Below are 19237 nucleotides of genomic sequence, written 5' to 3'. Positions count from 1 at the left end.
TGACTCCACCTGGCCTGTGCTCATAAGCTAAATTCTAATGATCGATCTCATGTAGAATTAAGGTTAAATAATTATCTCCAAACACATATCTAGTTAGTTACCCTTTCTAGTAGTATTCACTCAAAAATTCATGTGGCAGGGCTGGGGATATAGCTCAGTGGTACTCTAGCATGTATTAGACTCTGAGTTTAATCCCCAGCACCAGAAAATATAAAATAAAATTCGTGCAATTATGTAAAGAAAAAAAACTAAAATCCTCAAAAATTAAACAAAATATTTTAAAAATAATTATAGTTTATAATGACAATTAGAAATAGTAAACATTGAACATGTATGAAGACCCGAATTGTTGTGAGTTTACTTTATATACAACTAGAGATATGAAAAATTGCTCTATATGTGTAATAAGAATTTTAATGCATTCCGCTGTCATATATAAATAAAAAAATAAAATAAAGAAATGCAAAAAAAAAAAGAAAGAAAGAAAAGAAATAGTAAACAGTCAATGTGAATAAAAATACTAATTTCCAAGCTTTCAGAATGAGGTCAAGTCATACTTTATAAAAACATTTACCTTTAGAAGAATCCATAATAAGCCAAATGAAGTGGCACATCCCAGCAGCTTGGGAGGCTGAGGCAGGAGGATTATGAGTTCAAAGCCAGCATCAGCAACTTAGCAAGGCCCTAAGCAACTCAGTGAGACCCTGTCTCTAAAAAAATTACAAAAAAGGGCTGGAGATGTAGCTTCTTTCTGTAGGGCTGGGGATCAAACCCAGGGCCTCACATTGCTAGGAAAGCAGCCTATGACACTGAGCCACATCCCCAACCCAATTATTCTTTTTAACTTAAGGGAAAAAAGGAAATTTGAAAAAATAAAAAGGTCAATAATGACAGGTGCATTTTTTAAAAAAATATTTTTAGTTGTAGATGGACACAATGCCTTTGTTTATTTAGGTTTTTTATGTGGTGCTAGGGATTGAACCCAGTGCCTTGCGAGGGCTAGGCAAGCATTCTACCACTGAGCCACAACCCCACCTCACAGATGCATTGCTTTGACAAAGAATTAGAAACTGTAGTGTACTACCTAAATAAAAATCTATGTAGAAATGATCATGTGATATCTATATATGCGCACATTTATACATGTGTATATATATATATATATATATATATATATATATATAAACATCTCTTTATAGGTAGCTAGAAATGATGACCAAATGTGGTAGGCTTTTATTGCACATGAACAAAATTGTTCACAAAATGAATCATACTGTTAATTAAACAATATTATCAAATAAATACATACATATTATTTTTTTCTCTCAAAGATATATAGACGGCTCAGCAGTAGAGCGCTTGCCTACCACGTATGAGGCCCTGTGTTCGATCCTCAGCACCACATAAAAATAAATTAATTAATTAAATTAAAAATAGAGGTATAAAAAGATATATAGAGATGAATGACTTAAATCAATTTTATATATGGACAATTAAAATATACATATTTTTGAAAGTTTGAACATGACAAACAAAAGTTTGCACATGATATCAGTCTCTATAGCCCTGTTTTTTCCAATAGGTGTATTTTTTTTATCCATGGGGGTTTTCATGGTCATGGCAAAACTCTTTGCATTGGAGAACTAAATATACAAAATCACAGAATCTTATATCATAGAACCAGAAGAGAATTTGAGAGTCTGCACACATCTGCCAATATACCATGTATAAGTTACAGCAGATACATTCACTAAGATGAGTTCCTAGGTGACAGTGTCCCCTGGTGGTGGATCTTGATATTCCATATTTCTCTGTTCTCAGGGCTCTTCTGACACTCAGGAGTCGCATCCTCAACCCTGGCTGGCTAATCCTTCTATCCGGAGGACATTCTTCCCAGAACCCCAGACGTATGTAGCTGCCAGAGCAAAGATCTACCAGTCACTTCTCAGATCTTTCTCCTAGAAGAGAAAGGCTACCATGTCACTCCCAAGCACACAAGTCCAGCCTGGGTTTCCCTAATTAATCACATCTCTCTCGCCCTAACCCTACCCATATATCAAACTGGCTTTCTCACTAGATGCCAGCAACTTGGGTGAGCAGAACGGGATCTGTGTTCCAAGTGAAATTATTAACTCTTATTTCTCTGCAGAAGCTCTAAGAAGATTTCAGAGCTCAAGGATATCCTAAAGCAGCTACAACCAGGGACTCTGGGGCGTTCAGCCCATATGGTGCTTTCTGCAGCCCACAGGGCACCTTCAGCCAGTGTGGCAAGCCCAAAGAGCAGTCATGCAGAACCAGGTCCCAGTCTTCCAAAGAAAGCAGGTAAGGCCTAGTAACCTGCTCCTTAATGTTCCTAGCAATGTCCTTTCTTGAATCCACCACTGCTGTACATGGATGGCTCACAAGTAGTACTTCATGTGAAAGAAAAAAAACTATTGTCAGCAGAGAAGAGAAGTCAAATAATATATAATGATTGAAAGAGCATTGACCTAAATCAAAAATCCTTATCTCTTTGGGCCTCAGTTCCCTTGTCTTAAAAGTGAAGGGATTAAACTAAATACCTAGACTTCTTAGAGTATCCTTATTCTGTGGTCATCTCAGAAAGACAATTAAAGAGTGATGGGGTTTGGAGTTTATTGGAGAAATAAGGTGGCAGAATAGTGTAGTTTAATGAGAAAAGAAGAAATAATTAAAAGATTCTTGGTGGGGCTAGGATTGTGGCTCAGTAGTAGAGTGCTCGCCTAGCATGCATGAGGCACTGGGTTTGATCCTCTGCACCACATGAAAATAAATAAATAAAATGAAGGTGTTGGGTCCATCTACAATTTTAAATATATATATTAAAAAAAAAAGATTGTATCCACCAAAAACCAAAAAAAAAATAAATATTAAAAAAAAAAAAAGACTTTTGGGGTTCTGTTTTGCACCAGACATTGCTAGGCAATTTTACCAACTTTACCTATTTAATGTTCACAACAAACTTATGTCCTCATTTTACAAAGAATGTAAGGTTCAAAGAGGTTACATTTTTGAGTCACTCTAACATTCTGTTCTTTTTATTTTTCCAAATAGCAAGAAAGAGAAAACCAATAAGGTTATCAACAAAAAGTTAAAAACACAGGATAGTTTGTTGTTTCATTGGGAAAATTTTTTAAAGGAAAAGGTTTGCCTATCATTTCAAAGGACTAAACAAATTAGTGAAATAATGAATGTATAATTTTATTGCAAAAATAGGAAATATTGATTCTTTTTTGTTGTGTAACAGATTACCTCAAAATCATCTTATGGTCTGTGATGATTAGGAATCCACTCATGGCTTAGGTGGGTCCTCTAGCTCTGGATCTGTCACAAGGCTGAAGCCATCTCAGTGCTCAGCTGGAAAGGGCCTGCTTCATAACCCACACACATGGTTGTTGGTCAGATTCATTTCCTCATGTGATATTGGACTGTGGTTCTTTCAATTCCTTTGCTATCCAGGCACAATGGTGCATGCCTATAATCCCAGAGGCTCAGGAGGCTAAGGCAAGAGGATCACAAGTTCCAAGCCAGCCTCAGCAACTTAGTGAGACCCTAAGCAACTCAGCAAAACCCTGTCTCTAAATAAAATATTAAAAAAGGGCTGGGGATGTGGTTCAGTGGCTAAGCACCCTTGGGTTCAATCCCTGGTACTACAAAAAAAAAAAAAAATTTTCCTCTGCCATGAAATACTCTCTATAAAGTATCTCACAGTGTGGTAGCTTGTTTCATTAGTGAACAAACAAGAGGGCAAAATGGAGTGCCAGAGAGAGGGAGTGTGCACATGCTACAGCATGTTGCAAGAAACTGACAGATTATGTCATCCCATCACTTGTGTCATATGCTGTTCTTTAGAAGCAAGTCATTAGGTCCAGGCCACACTCAGGGAGAGACATGAATATCAGGAGACAGCAATCAATGGGAGTCCTCTCAGAAGCTGTCTTCCATATAATGAAAGACATAGTTTATTATTTTAAGAGAAGGAAAATGGAATGGAACCAACCATTTTGGGACATTTACTACATACTGAGCTCCAGAGCTATAAAAGCACTTTGATATTAAATGCTGTACAAAATGTCTCTTAAATTCTGAATAACTAGACAGATGACAGTTACTAAATTTTGTTATCACTCATTGACAGATATTTATTGAACATTTCTTACATGCCAAGCATGTGCCATGTTATCACAGTAAATAAAATAGCAATGATTCTACCCTAATGAGGAGATACGTACCCATGTCACACAAAGAAATCTGAAACTAAAATAGTGATAAGTACAGCGAATGAAAATCATAATAGGATGATTAGAATTAGATTAGAGAATCCAGGAAAAATGACTCATAGGCAATAGCATTTCATCTAAGACTTGAAGAGTGAGAATTAACCAGGCAAAGAGGGTGGAAACGGTATTCTTCAAAGAAGATACATGATATGTGAAAACCTTTTGTGAATGAGCTATCTTTAATGAGCATTTCTAACACAGTGCCCAGAGCAGAGGAGGAGGACTCAGAGAATGATGTTGGCAGGACAAAGAGACGAAAAATGCAGGACCAAAGGTAAGTAGGTCAACGTGAAAGGCCAAATCACCTCCCCAAACCTTATCATCCTTCTACAGCTGTTCTCCACCCACTTATGCGTCAGTTAGGTCAGAGAGCACCCTTGGGTCTGGGTCTTGAGCTCTTAGTCTAGAACTTAGAAGAGAAACAAGTACTTGTCCGTGTGTCATCAGGCAAGAAGGCAGCCCTATAGGGAGCCAGAATCTGTAGATGAGTACACTGCGTCTCAAGGATTTCATAAAAATTTAAATCTTTTCTGCTTCAAAAGTCATTTTCAAGGAAATAAAAAGATATTCCATTGAATATGGGAGAAAATATTTGTATATTATATATTTTATATATATCTCTTAAATATAAAATATATAAAGAACTCTTCTAAATTAACGATACAAAGATAACCTAATTGTAAAAGTGGACAAAGAGGGCTGGGGTTGTGGCTCAGTGGCAGAGTGCTTGCCTAGAATGTCTGAGGCACTGGGTTCGATCCTCAGCACCACATAGAAATAAATAAAATAAAGGTCCATCAACAATTAAAACAATATTTTTTAAAAAATGGACAAAGAATCTGAATAGAATTTTTTCTCAAGAAGATGTAAAATGACCAATAAACATGAAAGATGCATAGCATCAGTCACCATCAGAGAAATGGGATGACTAATTAAAAAGATGGACAATAACAAGTGTTGGCAAAGATTTAGAGAAATTGGAACTTTTATAAATTACCAGTAGGAATGTAAAACAGCGCAGCTTAGACTGAGAACATAGCTCAGTGGTAGATATTTTCCTGGCATTCATAAGGCCTTTGGTTCAATCCCCAGCACTGGGGGAAAAAAAAATCAAAGTTAAATAAAATAGTGCACCTGCTTTGGAAAACAATTTGGCAATTCAGAAACCTAAAGATAGAGTTACCACATGATTCAGTGATTCTATGCCTAGTGTATACCCACAGGTATTCACATAACTTATATGTCCATAGCAGCATTATTCACAATAGTTGGAAAGTAGAAACAACCCAAATATCCATCAACTGGTGAATGGATAAACAAAGTGTAGTGTATATATACACAATGGAATATTATTTGTCCATGAAAAAGGAATGGTTATAGTTACTTGAAAGGCTGAAATGCTGAAAAAGGAGGTTTACAAGTTTGAGACCAGCCTAGGCATCTCAAAATACAAAATCAAAAGGAATGGAATATATCTCAGTGGTAGAGTGCCCCTAGGTTCAATCCCCAATACCCAGGTGAATTTAGTATTTTAGATGTATTGTATAATACCTGTTCTAATATGAAAAAACCTTGAAAACACTGAGTGAAAAAAGTCCATCACAAAAGACCACATGTAGTAGGATTCCATTTATACAGAATGTCCACAATAGATAAATCCATAGAAACACGAAGTATATATAAGTATTGTAGTACAGAGGAATGGGGAGTCACTGCTAATGGGTTTGGGATTTCTTTGAGGGGGTAGTAAAAACCTGCCAGAATTAGATATAGTTGTGGTTACTTGACTTGGTGAAGATACTAAATTTACCTGTTGAGGGTGGGTACTGGGAATTGAACCCAGGGGCACTCTTCCACTGAGCTATATTCCGTTTCTTTTGATTTTTTATTTTGAGATGCCTAGGCTGTTCTCAAACTTGTAATCCTCCTTTTTCAGCATTTCAGCCTTTCAAGTAACTGGGATTATAGACTTGGCCCACTATAGCCTGCCAAAATTCACTCTTTTTGCGGGGAGGAGGTACTGGGACTTGAACCCAGGGGTACTTTACCACTAAGCTACATATATTCTCAGTCCTTTTTTACTTTGAGACAGGATCTCACGAAGTTACTTAAGCCCTTGCCAAATTGCTGAGGCTGGCCTTGAATTTGCAATCCTCCTGCCTCAACTTTTTAAGTAGCTGGAATTCCAGGGTATATTACTGCACCTGGCCAAAGTTCACATTTTAAAAGGGTGAATTTCAAACTGTCTTTCTGGAGATAACCCATATTCTCCCGTAAATATACTTCTACTTTCCTATAAACCTGTGTCTATGCTTTTTTTGTGTGTGTGGTGTTGAGGATTGAACCCAGGGTCTTGTGCATGCGAGGCAAGCACTCTACCAACTGAACTATATCGCCAGCCCTCTGTCTATGCCTTAAAAAAAAAAAAATAAAAATGAAGGGCCCAGCATGGTGGCACTTATCTGTAATCTCAGCAACTTAGCAAGACCCATCTCAATATAAAAAGTAAAAAGGGCTGGGGATGTGGCTCAGTGGTTAAACACCCCTCGGTTTAATCCCCAATACTAAAAAAAAAAAGTAGGGGGTAATGTTATGGTATGTGTATGATACATCAATTAAAAAATAATTAATGGGGCTGGGGATATGGCTCAAGTGATAGTGCGCAGGCCTGGTATGTGCGAGGCACTGGGTTCAATCCTCAGCACTACATAAAAATAAATTAAAAAGACATTGTGTCTACCTAAAACAAAAAAATAAATATTAAAATAATAATAATAATTAAGGGCTGGGATTCTAGCTCAGCAGTAGAGCACTCGCCTAGCATAGGCTAGGCACTGGGTTCGATCCTCAGCACCACATAAAAATAAATAAAATAAAGGTATTGTGTCCAACTACAACTAAAAAAAATATTTTAAAAAAATAGGGCTGGGTTGTGGTTTAGTGGTAGGGCACTTGTCTCTCATGCATGAGGCACTGAGTTCAATCCTCAGCACCACATAAGTAAACAAAATAAAGGTATTATGCCCATCTACAACTTAAAAGAAAAAAAAGTGTAAAAAGAAAATAAATAGGGCTGAGGTTGTGGCTCAGTGGTAGAGCACTCACCTAGCATGAGCAAGGCCCTGGGTTCGATCCTCCGCACCACATAAAAATAAGTAAGTAAAATAAAGGTATTGTATCCAACTACAACTAAAAAATAAATTTAAAAAGAAAAGAAATAAATGATTTAAATCTAAGAACAATAATAGAAGCTCTGGGTTTTTTTTTGGTTTCATTTTCTTCAGTGGGGATTAAACCCAGGGTCTTCATGCCAGGCAAACCCTCTACCACTGAACTATACCCCCCAGCCCCAGAAGCTCTGTTGTCAGATGTTCAAAGGTTAAATGATTTCCTTCACCCAGCAGGGTAACACACACCTATAATACCAGCTACTCAGGAGGCTTAGGCAAGAGGATGGCAAGTTCAAGGCAAGGGCAACTTAGACCCTATTTCAACATGAAAATGATTAGGGTTGTACTTAGTAGTTGATTACTTGCCTAGCATGCAAGAGGCTCTGAGTTTAATCCCCAGTACTACAAAAGGAAAAAAAAAAAAAGTCCTTTAAATCTGGTATGTCAAATGGGAAAACTATCACTCCAACCCAGTGTTACTAGGTCAACATCACTGTTCTAAATACTTTTTGCTCTAATTCTAGATTCCTTCAGCCCTTATAGCTTCTCACGGATAGCTTTTTCTTACAGGCCTTTGACCAACTCAAACTCCCGGCTGAACAGGAAGGGGACAGTAAAGGCAAGGCAAAGAGAATACCAATCCCAGGCCCAAAACAGTGGTGTCCAGGATAGTGAACAATGCCCCATTTGTGCAGGTAAGCTGCTTCAGTCTGGGAGGGTGGTCATGTGATTACTAAGCATTCCTTAAGGGAAGAATAGGAAATCTGGGGGTACTGTGCAGAAACTTTTGGATTTGGACTCCTTGCCTCTGTCATCTCTACAGTTCCCACCTATGTAACCTATGTGTCCCACCTATGTGTTTTTAGCCAAATGTCATTCAAGACAAGTTTATATTGAGCACCTGCTCCCTTCACATCAGGTAAGCTGAGGAAGTGACAAGGGCCCCAACTCTCTGGAGAAGCTAAACACAAACAATGTAAAACACTGTCAGAGAAAGCCTAGAATTTTCTTCATAACTTTTTTCTCTGTCCAAATTCTGCTTACTCTAAGTTTCTGTTCAAATTGTTAGTTCTTGCTGGGTGTGGTGGCATATACCTGTAATCCTAGTGACTTAGAAGACTGAGGCAGGAGGGTTACAAGTTTGAGGCCATCTTCAGCAATTTAGCAAGGCCCTGAACAATTTAGTGAGGTTCTGTTTGAAAATAAAAATTAAGGGGTCTGGGGTTGTGGCTCAGCGGTAGAGCACTTGCCTACCACATGTGAGGCCCTGGGTTCCATCCTCAACACCACATAAAAATAAAATAAAGATATTGTGTCCACCTAAAACAAAAAAACAAACAAAAGGTATTGTGTCCAACTACAACTAAAAAATAAATATTTTTTTTTTAAAAGAAAGAAAATAAAAATTAAAAGAGCTGCAGCCAAGCACAGTGGCACACGCCTATAATCCCAGCAGCTAGGGAGGATGAAGCAGGAGGATAGAGAGTTCAACCCAGCCTCAGCAAGGCGCTAATCAACTCATTGAGACCCTGTCTCTAAATAAACTTCAAAATAGGGCTGGAGATGTGGCTCAGTGGTTGAGTGCCCCTGCGTTCAATACCCAGTACCACAAAAAAGAGCTGGAGATGTAGCTCAGTGGTAGAACACCCCTGGAACGAATGGTACTTCTCTGATCTTCACAAATAATCTCTCCCAGTTGAGCTCCTGCAGCATTCTCTTAATTCCATGGACTATGCACTTCTCACCTACTTTCTGTCAATATTTTTTTTGTTCCCAGTTTATCTTCACCACTAGACTACATTCCATAAGGACAGTCTGTTTACTTCAGCTCTTAGCATACTGTCAGGCACATAGTGAATACTTAATAAATGTTTGACAGATACATGATAGTGTCTCTCAGGTGTCACATATTTAGCCATGATAAATTTTCTACAAGAACAGCTGCATTTTGGCAGTAGATACACCTTTCAGGCTTCTTTTTTTTTTTTTTTTTTTTTTGTACTGAGGATTGAATCCAGGGATGCTTTACCACTAGGCTACATCCCCATTCCTTTTTAATTTTTTGAGACAGGGTCTTGCTGAGTTGCTTAGGGCCTCACTAAGTTGCTGAGGCTGGCTTTGAATTTATGATCCTCCTGCCTCAGCCTCCTGAGTTGCTAGGATTACAGGCATATGCCTCCATGCCTGGCTCCCTTCAGACTTCTTGGGGTGCCATCCTTCCTAAGAACAGGCCCAATTGTGTTTACCTCTTTCTCTCTCCCTTAGGTTCCTTCAGCATTGAGATTCTTCCCCTGCATGCTGCCACTTGTGGAGAGACCTCCCCGCCTCACCCAGCTTCTCCCTCCTCACCATCTTCATCCCAGTCTGTACTGTGGGTGTCCTCCCCAGAGAGTTCACCTCCCATTTCCTGGGTCCAGTGTCCCATCTGCCAGTTACAGTTCTCAGCAAGAGAAATAGAAGAACATGCCAGTGTGTGTGGGGAGGTTTTTCCAGCGTGAGCCATGAAATCCTGTGGTTTGGGCCCCCACTATGACTAAGACAGAGAAGTAGGTCTCTCACCTCTCACCTCTCTCTCTTTTTGTTGTTGTTTTGTTGTTGTTATTGTTGTTGCTGGAATTCAAAGGCCTCATGTGTCCTAGAAAAGGGCTGTACCGCTGAGCTATACCCCCAGCCCTGAAAGTGGATCTCTTGGCAGCTGAGAAGGACTGATGAAGGCAGTCCTCCCTTCCTCTCTTCATTTATTCCCTCAGGACACGCCTAGGGTACCACTGGGCCCAGCTCCCCATTCCTAGTTGTCAAGGATCTGTCACCATGGCACCCAATTCTCCTAAGAGCAGCTCTGTCCTTTTCCCCCTTGGAACTTTTGGGATGGAACTGGTAATCTTTAGGGCCTTGGGATAATGTCCAGAATGTCCTTCCCTCCAGGAATGGTATATATCCTCATGTCCATTTTCCTAAAAGGAAAACTGAGGACTAGTCAAAAGAAAAATACTGCCTGACAGATAAGATCCTATTGTGTTCTGGAAAGATAAGTTTTGAGCATGAGACTGGCTTTTATATCCTTAGTTCCTGCCCTAGCTGTAATCACGTACTGCCATGTGACTTTAGTACAGTTATTTATCTTGGGCCCAGAATTTACTGTTGTAAACAGAGAAAATCCCTTTACCTTCTGCTCACAAAGTAGTTATAGAGCCCACATAGTTTAATGACTGGGGAATAATGCCAGGGACCTTGCACAAATCCCATTGCCCTTATACACAATGAGGTAGTTGGACCAGAGGGTCTCCAAGTTCCCTCAAACTATGATAGTCCAAATTCTATTTCTACCTTTTTTGAGCAACTATGCACTCTCTCCCTTTTCCCAGAGGATTTCATTGTATGACACTAACACCAGTTTCCCTGGTCCCCAGGGCAGGAAGCAGAGGGGGAGCAGCTGGTCCTGGCAAAGGGAGGGCCCGGGGCGGGGTTTTGAATGAGTGGGAAAGAAGATACTAGATGCATTCAGGGGAGCAGACAGAGGAGGAGTTCATGCCTTTGGTCCTTTCCTGCATAGGTGGGTGCAGCCATGGACCCTCTCACGGTAAGAACCCTCTGCTCCCCTTCCTCCATCCTACTCCCATTCCTCATTATGGACAAAGCAATAGATTGGTGAGTCGGCAGGGGAAGCTTAGCTGCCAGGCAGGTTGTGAGCTTTACTATGTGAGTGGAAGAGCCCCCAGAGCCTTGAACTGAACCCAAAGGAAGAGCAATGAGCATGGGCCTCAAAGAAGAGGGATAAGGCAGTAAGTACCAAGGAGAGAGAAATGCCCTCCAAAGTAGCAGAGGGCAAAGCGAGAGGGGTTTGTTGGAGAAAAAAACATGTTGGGATATTGGTAGGAGTTCTATTCAGAGCTGGGGATGGGTGTTCATAGTTAAAAAGACCTTCCTGTGTGGACATGCTTGGACCTGCCCTTTCGAGAAGCTGTGGGACTTCCAGAGGGATGAGCAGCTGGAAGATGAAGTCAACAAGATGGGAGCTGGGTCCTGGCCAGATCCTTTGTGCCTACATGTAGGGTTAGGCTCCCTGTGCAGCCCTGCTTTAACCTACCCTTTCTCAGGGCATCCATTTGGACCCAATGTATTTAGGTCCCTGTGAAGGTGGAAGTTAAACTAAGGACAAGGACCAGCTCAGATCCATTCTGGCACTATCTCTTTCACTAACATGAGAATCTACACAATAAAATGGTGAATAAGAGACTTTTTGCCTGTATGTATTGGGCAGGGAAGGACACAGTGGTAGCTAGTGGGAGGGTAAGAGAGACTCCAAAACAAAGGAGACTAGAAACTCAGAATCCTGTCCTCTCCACTCCTTCATCCAGCTACAGCCTAACTGGACTGAGATTGTGAACAGAAAGCTCAAGTTCCCACCTCCACTCTTGGGTGCCATCCAAGAGGGGCGACTGGGTCTTGTGCAGCAGCTGCTGGAGTCAGGGGTCGAGGCCACAGGCAGTGGGCCAGGTGGGCCCCTGCGGAATGTGGAGGAGGCTGAGGATCGCTCCTGGAGGGAAGCTCTCAACCTGGCCATCCGCCTGGGTCATGAGGCCATCACCGATGTGTTACTGGCCAATGTCAAGTTTGATTTCCGACAGATCCATGAAGCCCTACTAGTAGCAGTGGACACAAACCAGCCAGCAGTGGTGCGTCGCCTGCTGGCCCGGCTGGAAAGGGAGAAGGGTCGCAAAGTAGACACCAAGTCTTTCTCGCTGGCTTTCTTTGATTCATCGATCGATGGCTCCCGCTTTGCACCTGGTGTCACCCCACTCACCCTGGCCTGCCAGAAGGACCTATATGAGATTGCGCAGTTGCTTATGGACCAGGGTCACACCATTGCCCGGCCCCACCCCGTCTCCTGTGCTTGCCTTGAGTGCAGTAATGCCCGCAGGTATGACCTGCTGAAGTTCTCTCTGTCCCGCATCAACACCTACCGAGGCATTGCGAGCAGGGCCCACCTCTCACTGGCGAGTGAGGATGCCATGCTGGCTGCCTTCCAGCTCAGCCGCGAGCTCAGGCGCCTTGCACGCAAGGAGCCTGAGTTTAAGGTTGGTTCTCACACTTCCTCCTACCCTCGGTTACCTGCATCTGTTCTCAGGAATAGATAGGAGCCACAATCAGTCCTGGGACCCCTAGTCTTTGTCGTGGTGGTGTTGATACTGGTGATTAAACCCAGGGGTGCTTCACCACAGAGATACATCCCGGTTCTTTTTTTTCCCTAGTCGTTTTATATTTTGAGACAGAGTCTTGCTAAGTTACTGAGGTTGAACTTGCTATCCTTCTGCCTCAGCCTCCAGAATAGCTGGGATTACAGGTGTTTGCCACCGTGCCAGGCTAGGGGCACCTAGTCTTATGCAAGAGGCACAACCCCGACCCTAGGGGTGCTCTAGGTCTATCTGAAGGAAGAGAAAGAAAATAGAAGAACAGTTGGACAGACTTACATATGACATTCAGTAGAACCTGTCTTTTTGGAGTTCCTATTGTGTGTTCCATGGGGTGGGGCCAGGCAATGGTGTGGCCCTGGTCCTGGATATTGTGTCTTGGGACTCTAATGCAGGGAGAGGGTGACAAGACACTCCCAGGGCTTCATTTAGTGCTTTTGTGTCCACAGGGCTGCCAAAGCCCAGAAAGCAGTCAGGAAGCTGCAGCTGTTGTGTTCAGGGAACACTCCAGGGAGGAAGCAGCATTCAGGTTAGCTGTGTGTGGAGAAGCAAGAAGGGTATTTGAAGTAGGGCTACAGTCCCAGCAAAGGCTGTCAGGTAGCAAAAGTATGTGTGGTGATAAGTACAGGGGAACCCTGTGCAAGATCCAATATATGAGTGGAGCCTGGAGCCAGGGACCAATCCAGTTCACCCATCGCTTAGCCACTGGCATCCTGTGAGCCAAGCCAGACTCAAAATTGCCATTAGACAGGGAAGCATAGAAGAGTGTTAAAATGAAGGCCTGAGCCTGGCGCAATGGCATATGCTGTGGCTTGTGCATAGTCCAAGGCTAGACTCAGCAACTTGGTGAGACCCTATCTCAAAAATTAAGGGCTGGGGCTGGGGCTCAGTGGTAGAGCGCTTGCCTAGTATGTGTGAGGCATTTAGTTCAATTCTCAGCACCACATAAAAATAAATAAATAAAGATCCACCAACAACTAATAAAATATTTAAAAACAAAAGTGAGAATGGCTGGTGATATAGCTCAGTGATAGAGCATCCCTGGGTTCAATCCCCAGTACTGCAAAAATAATAAGTAATTAAATGAAAGCCTAAGGCAGGATGTGGCCTGTTGCCATGCCAGCCAGGGCAGGAGCATGCTTCCCCCACCAGGAGCTTGGATGGACAACATGAAAAGCTCCCACTGCACAGCTAGCAGGAAAGGGCGGTCCTTTCCAAAGGACTTTCCCTCCATTCTCACAGCAGCCCATGGAAGGAAGCAAAGTAGAAAGTTCCCATCTCCACTTTTCAGGCAGGGAAACTGAGGCCTGAAGTAGGGAAGGACCTGACCCAATGTGACACCACCAAAGGGGCAGTGCTGGGAGGTGACCTAGCCTCTTGAAAGCCTGCCTTAGATCTTCTCTGGGGTAAGGGCCCCAAGTGAAATCAAGGGTAAGATGGGTAATGTACCTTATTCATTTCTGCATCTCCTAAAATTGCCAACACGGGTTCTCATATAAGGTAGATGTTCAACAAAATTAAATGAGCACAAGAAAGATTAGAAGTTAAAGTGGGACAGGAAAAAGGAAAGTACAAGGAATAGGCTGAGGTGACAGAGGGTTTGGTTTGAAGTAACTTAGTGATGAGGTTGAAATAGCACCAGATAAGCAAAGGTGACCTGGAGGTACCTCATTATAGTAAGAAGATTGATGAGGTGTCAGAAAAGAAGTCAATGACTCAGTGATATCAGATGTAGAAAGGTCAAGACAGGTAGTCCACTGTCTGGGGGGGGGGAGGGGGCGGTAGGGAGGAAATTGTGTCCACAGGTGGCTGACACACACAGACCTACTTCCCTACAGCCTGAGTACATTGCCCTGGAGTCGTTGAGCCAGGACTATGGTTTTGAGCTGCTGGGTATGTGCCGGAACCAGAGCGAGGTCACTGCAGTGCTCAACGACATGGGCGACGACAGCGAGACTGAGCCTGAGGCTGAAGGACTGAGCCAGGCCTTCGAGGAGGGCATCCCCAACCTGGCAAGACTGCGGCTGGCTGTCAACTACAACCAGAAGCGGGTCAGCTGGGCCCTGCCTACCTCTCCTCACTGCCTTGATCCCTTGCCCTGCCATCTCTAGGTGTCCCCCAGTCCAGCCCCAAGCAACTCGTTTTCCTGGCCTCAGGACCCTCTGAGATGTTCATTCTGAGCACCTTCTATCTAGGTCCCCGACCTTCCCTTCTTACCTTCAATCTAAGCCCCTAACCTCTCCCTAGAGAATCCACCTTTACACCCAGGCTTGCAGGTCTCAGGTTTAGCTTTGTCCCTAGTCTGCTGAGTGACTTGGGCCCAGTCTTGTTCTGTTGGATTTCAGTACTCACTGTACAAGATTAGATTGGATGTCTCGGGAATTAAACATCAAGTGATTCTTATTCTGTCTTATTAGACAACACCCCTCCCCCAGTCTAAGACATGCTCCTTTTCTAGCTGCCTCTAGTCTCTTACCCCTTAATGTGATCTACCCTCAGATATCCTAACCCACCAAAAACTTAACCAAAACCCTTCCTCCATAGTGGCTCCCTTGGACCAGCCATGCAGGACAGCAAGCCCACTTTCCCTGCTCCTTCCCTTCTCAGGAGTGTTCAGACTGTTGTTACCCCCACATCTCTAGAAGGCAGGGAACCCTGGGAGTTCTGGGACTTGTATTCCCAGTTTTACCTGCCACTGCCTGACTTAGGAAACTCTTAGAGTTAGCCTCCTGAGGACCAGAGAGGGCAGGGTCTGCGTGGGCTCATGGCAAGTGAGTTGCCTCTCTTCTGGGCTGGCCAGCAGGGAAAGAAAAGAAGGATGTTTGATCACTGGCAGAAAGTAAGGACATGCACCCAACCTGCTCATTCCTTCTCCCTGCCAGGTGGCTACCTCCTCATGCCCCATCTCTGCTTAGTTTGTAGCACACCCCATCTGCCAGCAAGTCCTGTCCTCCATCTGGTGTGGGAACCTGGCTGGTTGGCGTGGAAGCACCACCATCTGGAAGCTCTTTGTCGCCTTCCTCATCTTCCTCACCATGCCCTTCCTCTGCCTTGGCTACTGGCTGGCGCCCAAGTCTCGGGTACAAGAATAAGATAACTTGTTTATTGAGCACTTGGTTTATGCCAGGCCCTGTCCTGGGTGCTTTGTAGCTATAACTTTGTGCATGTTCCCACTCAGTAGCTTGATGAGCTCTGGAAGGTAGGGATTGCATTCCCAGTTGGTGGAGGAACTTCAGACACAGGCTATTTTTGCCCAGGACACGCAGCAAACAACAGTATCAGGATTTAAACTGCGTCCTCTACCTCCAAAGCCTGAATCCCTTATACAGTCCAATATTCTCTCTAGGAGTCCTAGCCCAACCAAATATTTCTTTGAGGCTCTACTGTAAGTGAGGCATTGGGCCTGGCACTGGGATATAATAAACAACCAGGCCTGTTCCTGCTAACCAGGCGAGGAACAGGGAGAGGAGTGTCCATGAAGCAGGAACAACATGGAAGAAGGCCCAGGGGAGGGAGAACTTACAGCATTAGAGACTGAAAGGAGCTCTCTGCTGCTAAGGCAGAAATGCCAACAGCAAGTAGTGAAGTGGGCAGGGGCCAGCTCTCCCAGGGCCTTGTAAGCCATGTTAAAATGAAAGATGCCAGACTAATGAGGTGAGTGCCCCATGGATTTTGTGTTTTGAAAAGCTCCCCCTACTAGTCATGTGAAAGATGGATTGGGGACAGGGAACTGGGGTTAGGGAGACTGTCAGAGTGCATGTGAGAAAAAGCATGTGGAAAGGCTGTTCAGGTTCCTGGGTGGCCTGGTCATTTTATGAGATAGGAGGAACAAGTTTAGGATAGAAGTAATGAATTTACCTTTTAACTTGATTGAGTTTGAAAAGCCTGTGGGACCACAAGGGAAAGTAACTTCACCTTTGTGTTTCATATGGTTGTAAAGGAAATAATAGATATGAGAGAACAGGGCCTGACATATAGTACATTCTTTTTTTTTTTTTTTGGTACTGGGGATTGAACCCAGGAGCACTTAGCCACTGAGTCACATACCCAGCTCTATTATTATTATTATTATTATTATTATTATTATTATTATTATTTATTTTGAGACAGGGTCTTGCTAAGTTGTTTAGGGCCCTCACTAAGTTGCTGAAGCTGGTCTTGAACTTGCAATCCTCCTGCCTCAGCCTCTCAAATCTCTGGGACTATCGGTATGCATCCATGCCACTGATTGATATATAATACATTCTTGGTGAATAGCTGAATAAGTAAGTGGGTAAATCTGAGAAAGCAGAGTCTCATGTGGCCGAGTGATCCTGCAGCCTGCCAGAGGGGAGACTTTGAGAGCCATGCTCTCCTGCTTTCCCAAAGCTGGGCCGCCTGCTGAAGATCCCAGTGCTGAAGTTCCTGTTACACTCCGCCTCCTATCTATGGTTCCTCATCTTCCTGCTGGGAGAATCCCTGGCCATGGAGACACAGCTGAGCACTTTCCGTGGCCGAAGCCAGAGTGTCTGGGAGACTTCACTACACATGATTTGGGTCACAGGTACATATGTGGGATTCTTTATTTATGGCATTCTTCTTGAGGCCCCCTCACTATTCTTCATGATAAGCACCCCAAAGGGAGAACCCTGCCTTTGTAGATGCTCCTTGATATATAACCAAACCCCTATGGCCTTTAGCACACCAAGAATTTTTTCCCTTTATCCCAATCCGGGAACCTAAACCTGTGGCAGATTCCCTGAGCAGGGACACCATTCTTCTCCTTGGCACCTCTCACTTTCCATTCTGGAAGTTTCAATCCTCTGACAAATAAGACACTTGTCCACAGTGTCCAGTGGCAACTTGCCTTGGTGTAATGGTAACATACACATGTACTTCCAGACAAGCTATCCCAGAAATGTAGAACAGAAAAGCTCACAGACCAACTTAAAATGCAAATAACATAGTCTGTTACATCCACAAAACATGTTGTTATGATGGTGTTACGAGGTTTCAGCAGGGAGGTGCAATGGACAGAGGTGCCTAGGCCACTACTTGATCTCTGGGAAAAACAGTGGCTAGTATGCTTCAGCATAGCTGTGGCTTGCCAGTTATCCTGATGAGCAGCTATGAATTTTATGTGCATTCTTTGAACAGAGGACTTGTGGAACCAGCATTGGTGTCACCAGCAGGTTGCTGACTTAAGAGCTGATAAATACCGAGGGCCTCATATGCCTCATGTATATTCAATGTATCATGAATATTTGGTGTTTATCCTTGGCTTTCTGTGTATGTCATATGCATGTGCTCTACCTGCTTTATTTGTTCAAACTAAATCATCTGTGCTTAATGCATGTTTCATCCATTCTATCAGTTTTCTTCTTTTCTATAGTAGAACCAAGTTTTCTCAATTCAGCAAATACAGTTTATAAGAATCCCCAGAGTTCCACCAACCTCTGGTTGGTCAGCTCATCAGGCTGGACTAGTGGCCTGTTCCTTAGCTGGCCTCCCCTCACTTGGCAAACTCTCAGGCCAACAGTGTACCAAGACCCGTCCACATTGTACCAAGCCAGTCAGTGATGGCCAGAAGTAAATCTTTTGTTTTGTTTTGTTTTGGGGGGAGTACCAGAATTGAACTCAGGGTCACTCGACCACTGAGCCACATTCCCAGCCCTATTTTATATTTTATTTAGAGACAGGGTCTCACTGAGTTGCTTAGTGCCTTGCTTTTGCTGAGGCTGGTTCATAATCCTCCTGCCTCAGCCTCCCTAGCTGCTGCGATTACAGGCATGCATCACTGTACCTGGCCAGAAGTAAATCTTTAGGGAAAGAGACAAGAGCAACCCAAAAGGAAAACTTTCTTATCCCATTATTTATTAAACATTTATTGAGCCAGGTGCAGTGGTGCATGCCTGTAATTCTGTCGACTTGTCAGGCTGAGGCAGGAAGATTGAAAGTTTGAGGCTAGACTCAGTAACTTATCAAGACTCTAAGCAACTTATTGAGACACAGAATAAAAGTAAAAAGGCCTGGTAATGGACTCAGTGGTTAAGTGCTCCTGGGTGAAATCCCTGGTACAAAATAAAACAAAACATTTATTGACCTGCCCTGTAGAGATGTAACCAATAAAGTTCTTCCTCTGTCTGTAGGAGAAGAAACATCTTTTAAACACATAACGTAAAACTCATTTATTCAGGCAGTGTATGTTTGCTGAAGTCCTACTGTGAGCAAAGCCCTGAGAATACATGGATAACTTAAGTATGTTTCCATTCATTCTATACACATTCACTGAGCCTCTAGCCCACACAACAAGGTGCTGTGCTGCCATATAGCATTGATTTCCCACCCTGATCACATCCTATTTCCACTTGTGGCCAGGCCTTTGCTCCTCACTTTTCCTAGAGCACTCACCACTTCCCACACTGCCCCTTCACCCACTGGCTCCAGCTCCTCTATCAGGTCTCAGCTTAAATGTCACTATCTTTGAGAAGTTTTCTGGGGCCCCCAAATCAGGATGAGGATCCATCCTAAACACTCCCAAACAGCATCTCAGTTCCCCTGCTCCACAGTCCTAGCATGACCACATTGTGTTCTGCCT

The 19237-nt window shown here is 43.2% G+C and overlaps 1 protein-coding gene across 2 annotated transcripts in view; it reads left to right on the top strand.

Moving 5' to 3' along the window:
- The window catches only part of Xndc1n (XRCC1 N-terminal domain containing 1, N-terminal like), a 44686-nt gene that overhangs the window by 14136 nt on the left and 11313 nt on the right, over positions 1-19237 (top strand). The window contains exons 6-15 of one of the 2 annotated variants that reach the window (XM_046441827.2): positions 1822-1907; positions 2150-2322; positions 4500-4572; positions 8039-8163; positions 9734-9839; positions 10834-10879; positions 11827-12546; positions 14499-14711; positions 15576-15740; positions 17029-17203. In XM_046441827.2, the coding sequence (XP_046297783.1) occupies positions 1822-1907; positions 2150-2322; positions 4500-4572; positions 8039-8163; positions 9734-9839; positions 10834-10879; positions 11827-12546; positions 14499-14711; positions 15576-15740; positions 17029-17203 (1882 nt within the window). Of the gene's footprint in view, positions 1-1821; positions 1908-2149; positions 2323-4499; positions 4573-8038; positions 8164-9733; positions 11703-11826; positions 12547-14498; positions 14712-15575; positions 15741-17028; positions 17204-19237 lie in introns of those variants that run through there. The other variant, XM_046441826.2, reaches the window with a different exon arrangement.

Source organism: Marmota monax, unplaced genomic scaffold (genome assembly GCF_021218885.2).
Source record: "Marmota monax isolate L192 unplaced genomic scaffold, Marmota_monax_Labrador192_F-V1.1 WCK01_AAM20220418_F8-fsc00068, whole genome shotgun sequence".
NCBI lineage: Eukaryota > Metazoa > Chordata > Mammalia > Rodentia > Sciuridae > Marmota > Marmota monax.
This window is presented reverse-complemented; position numbering and strand designations above follow the sequence as displayed.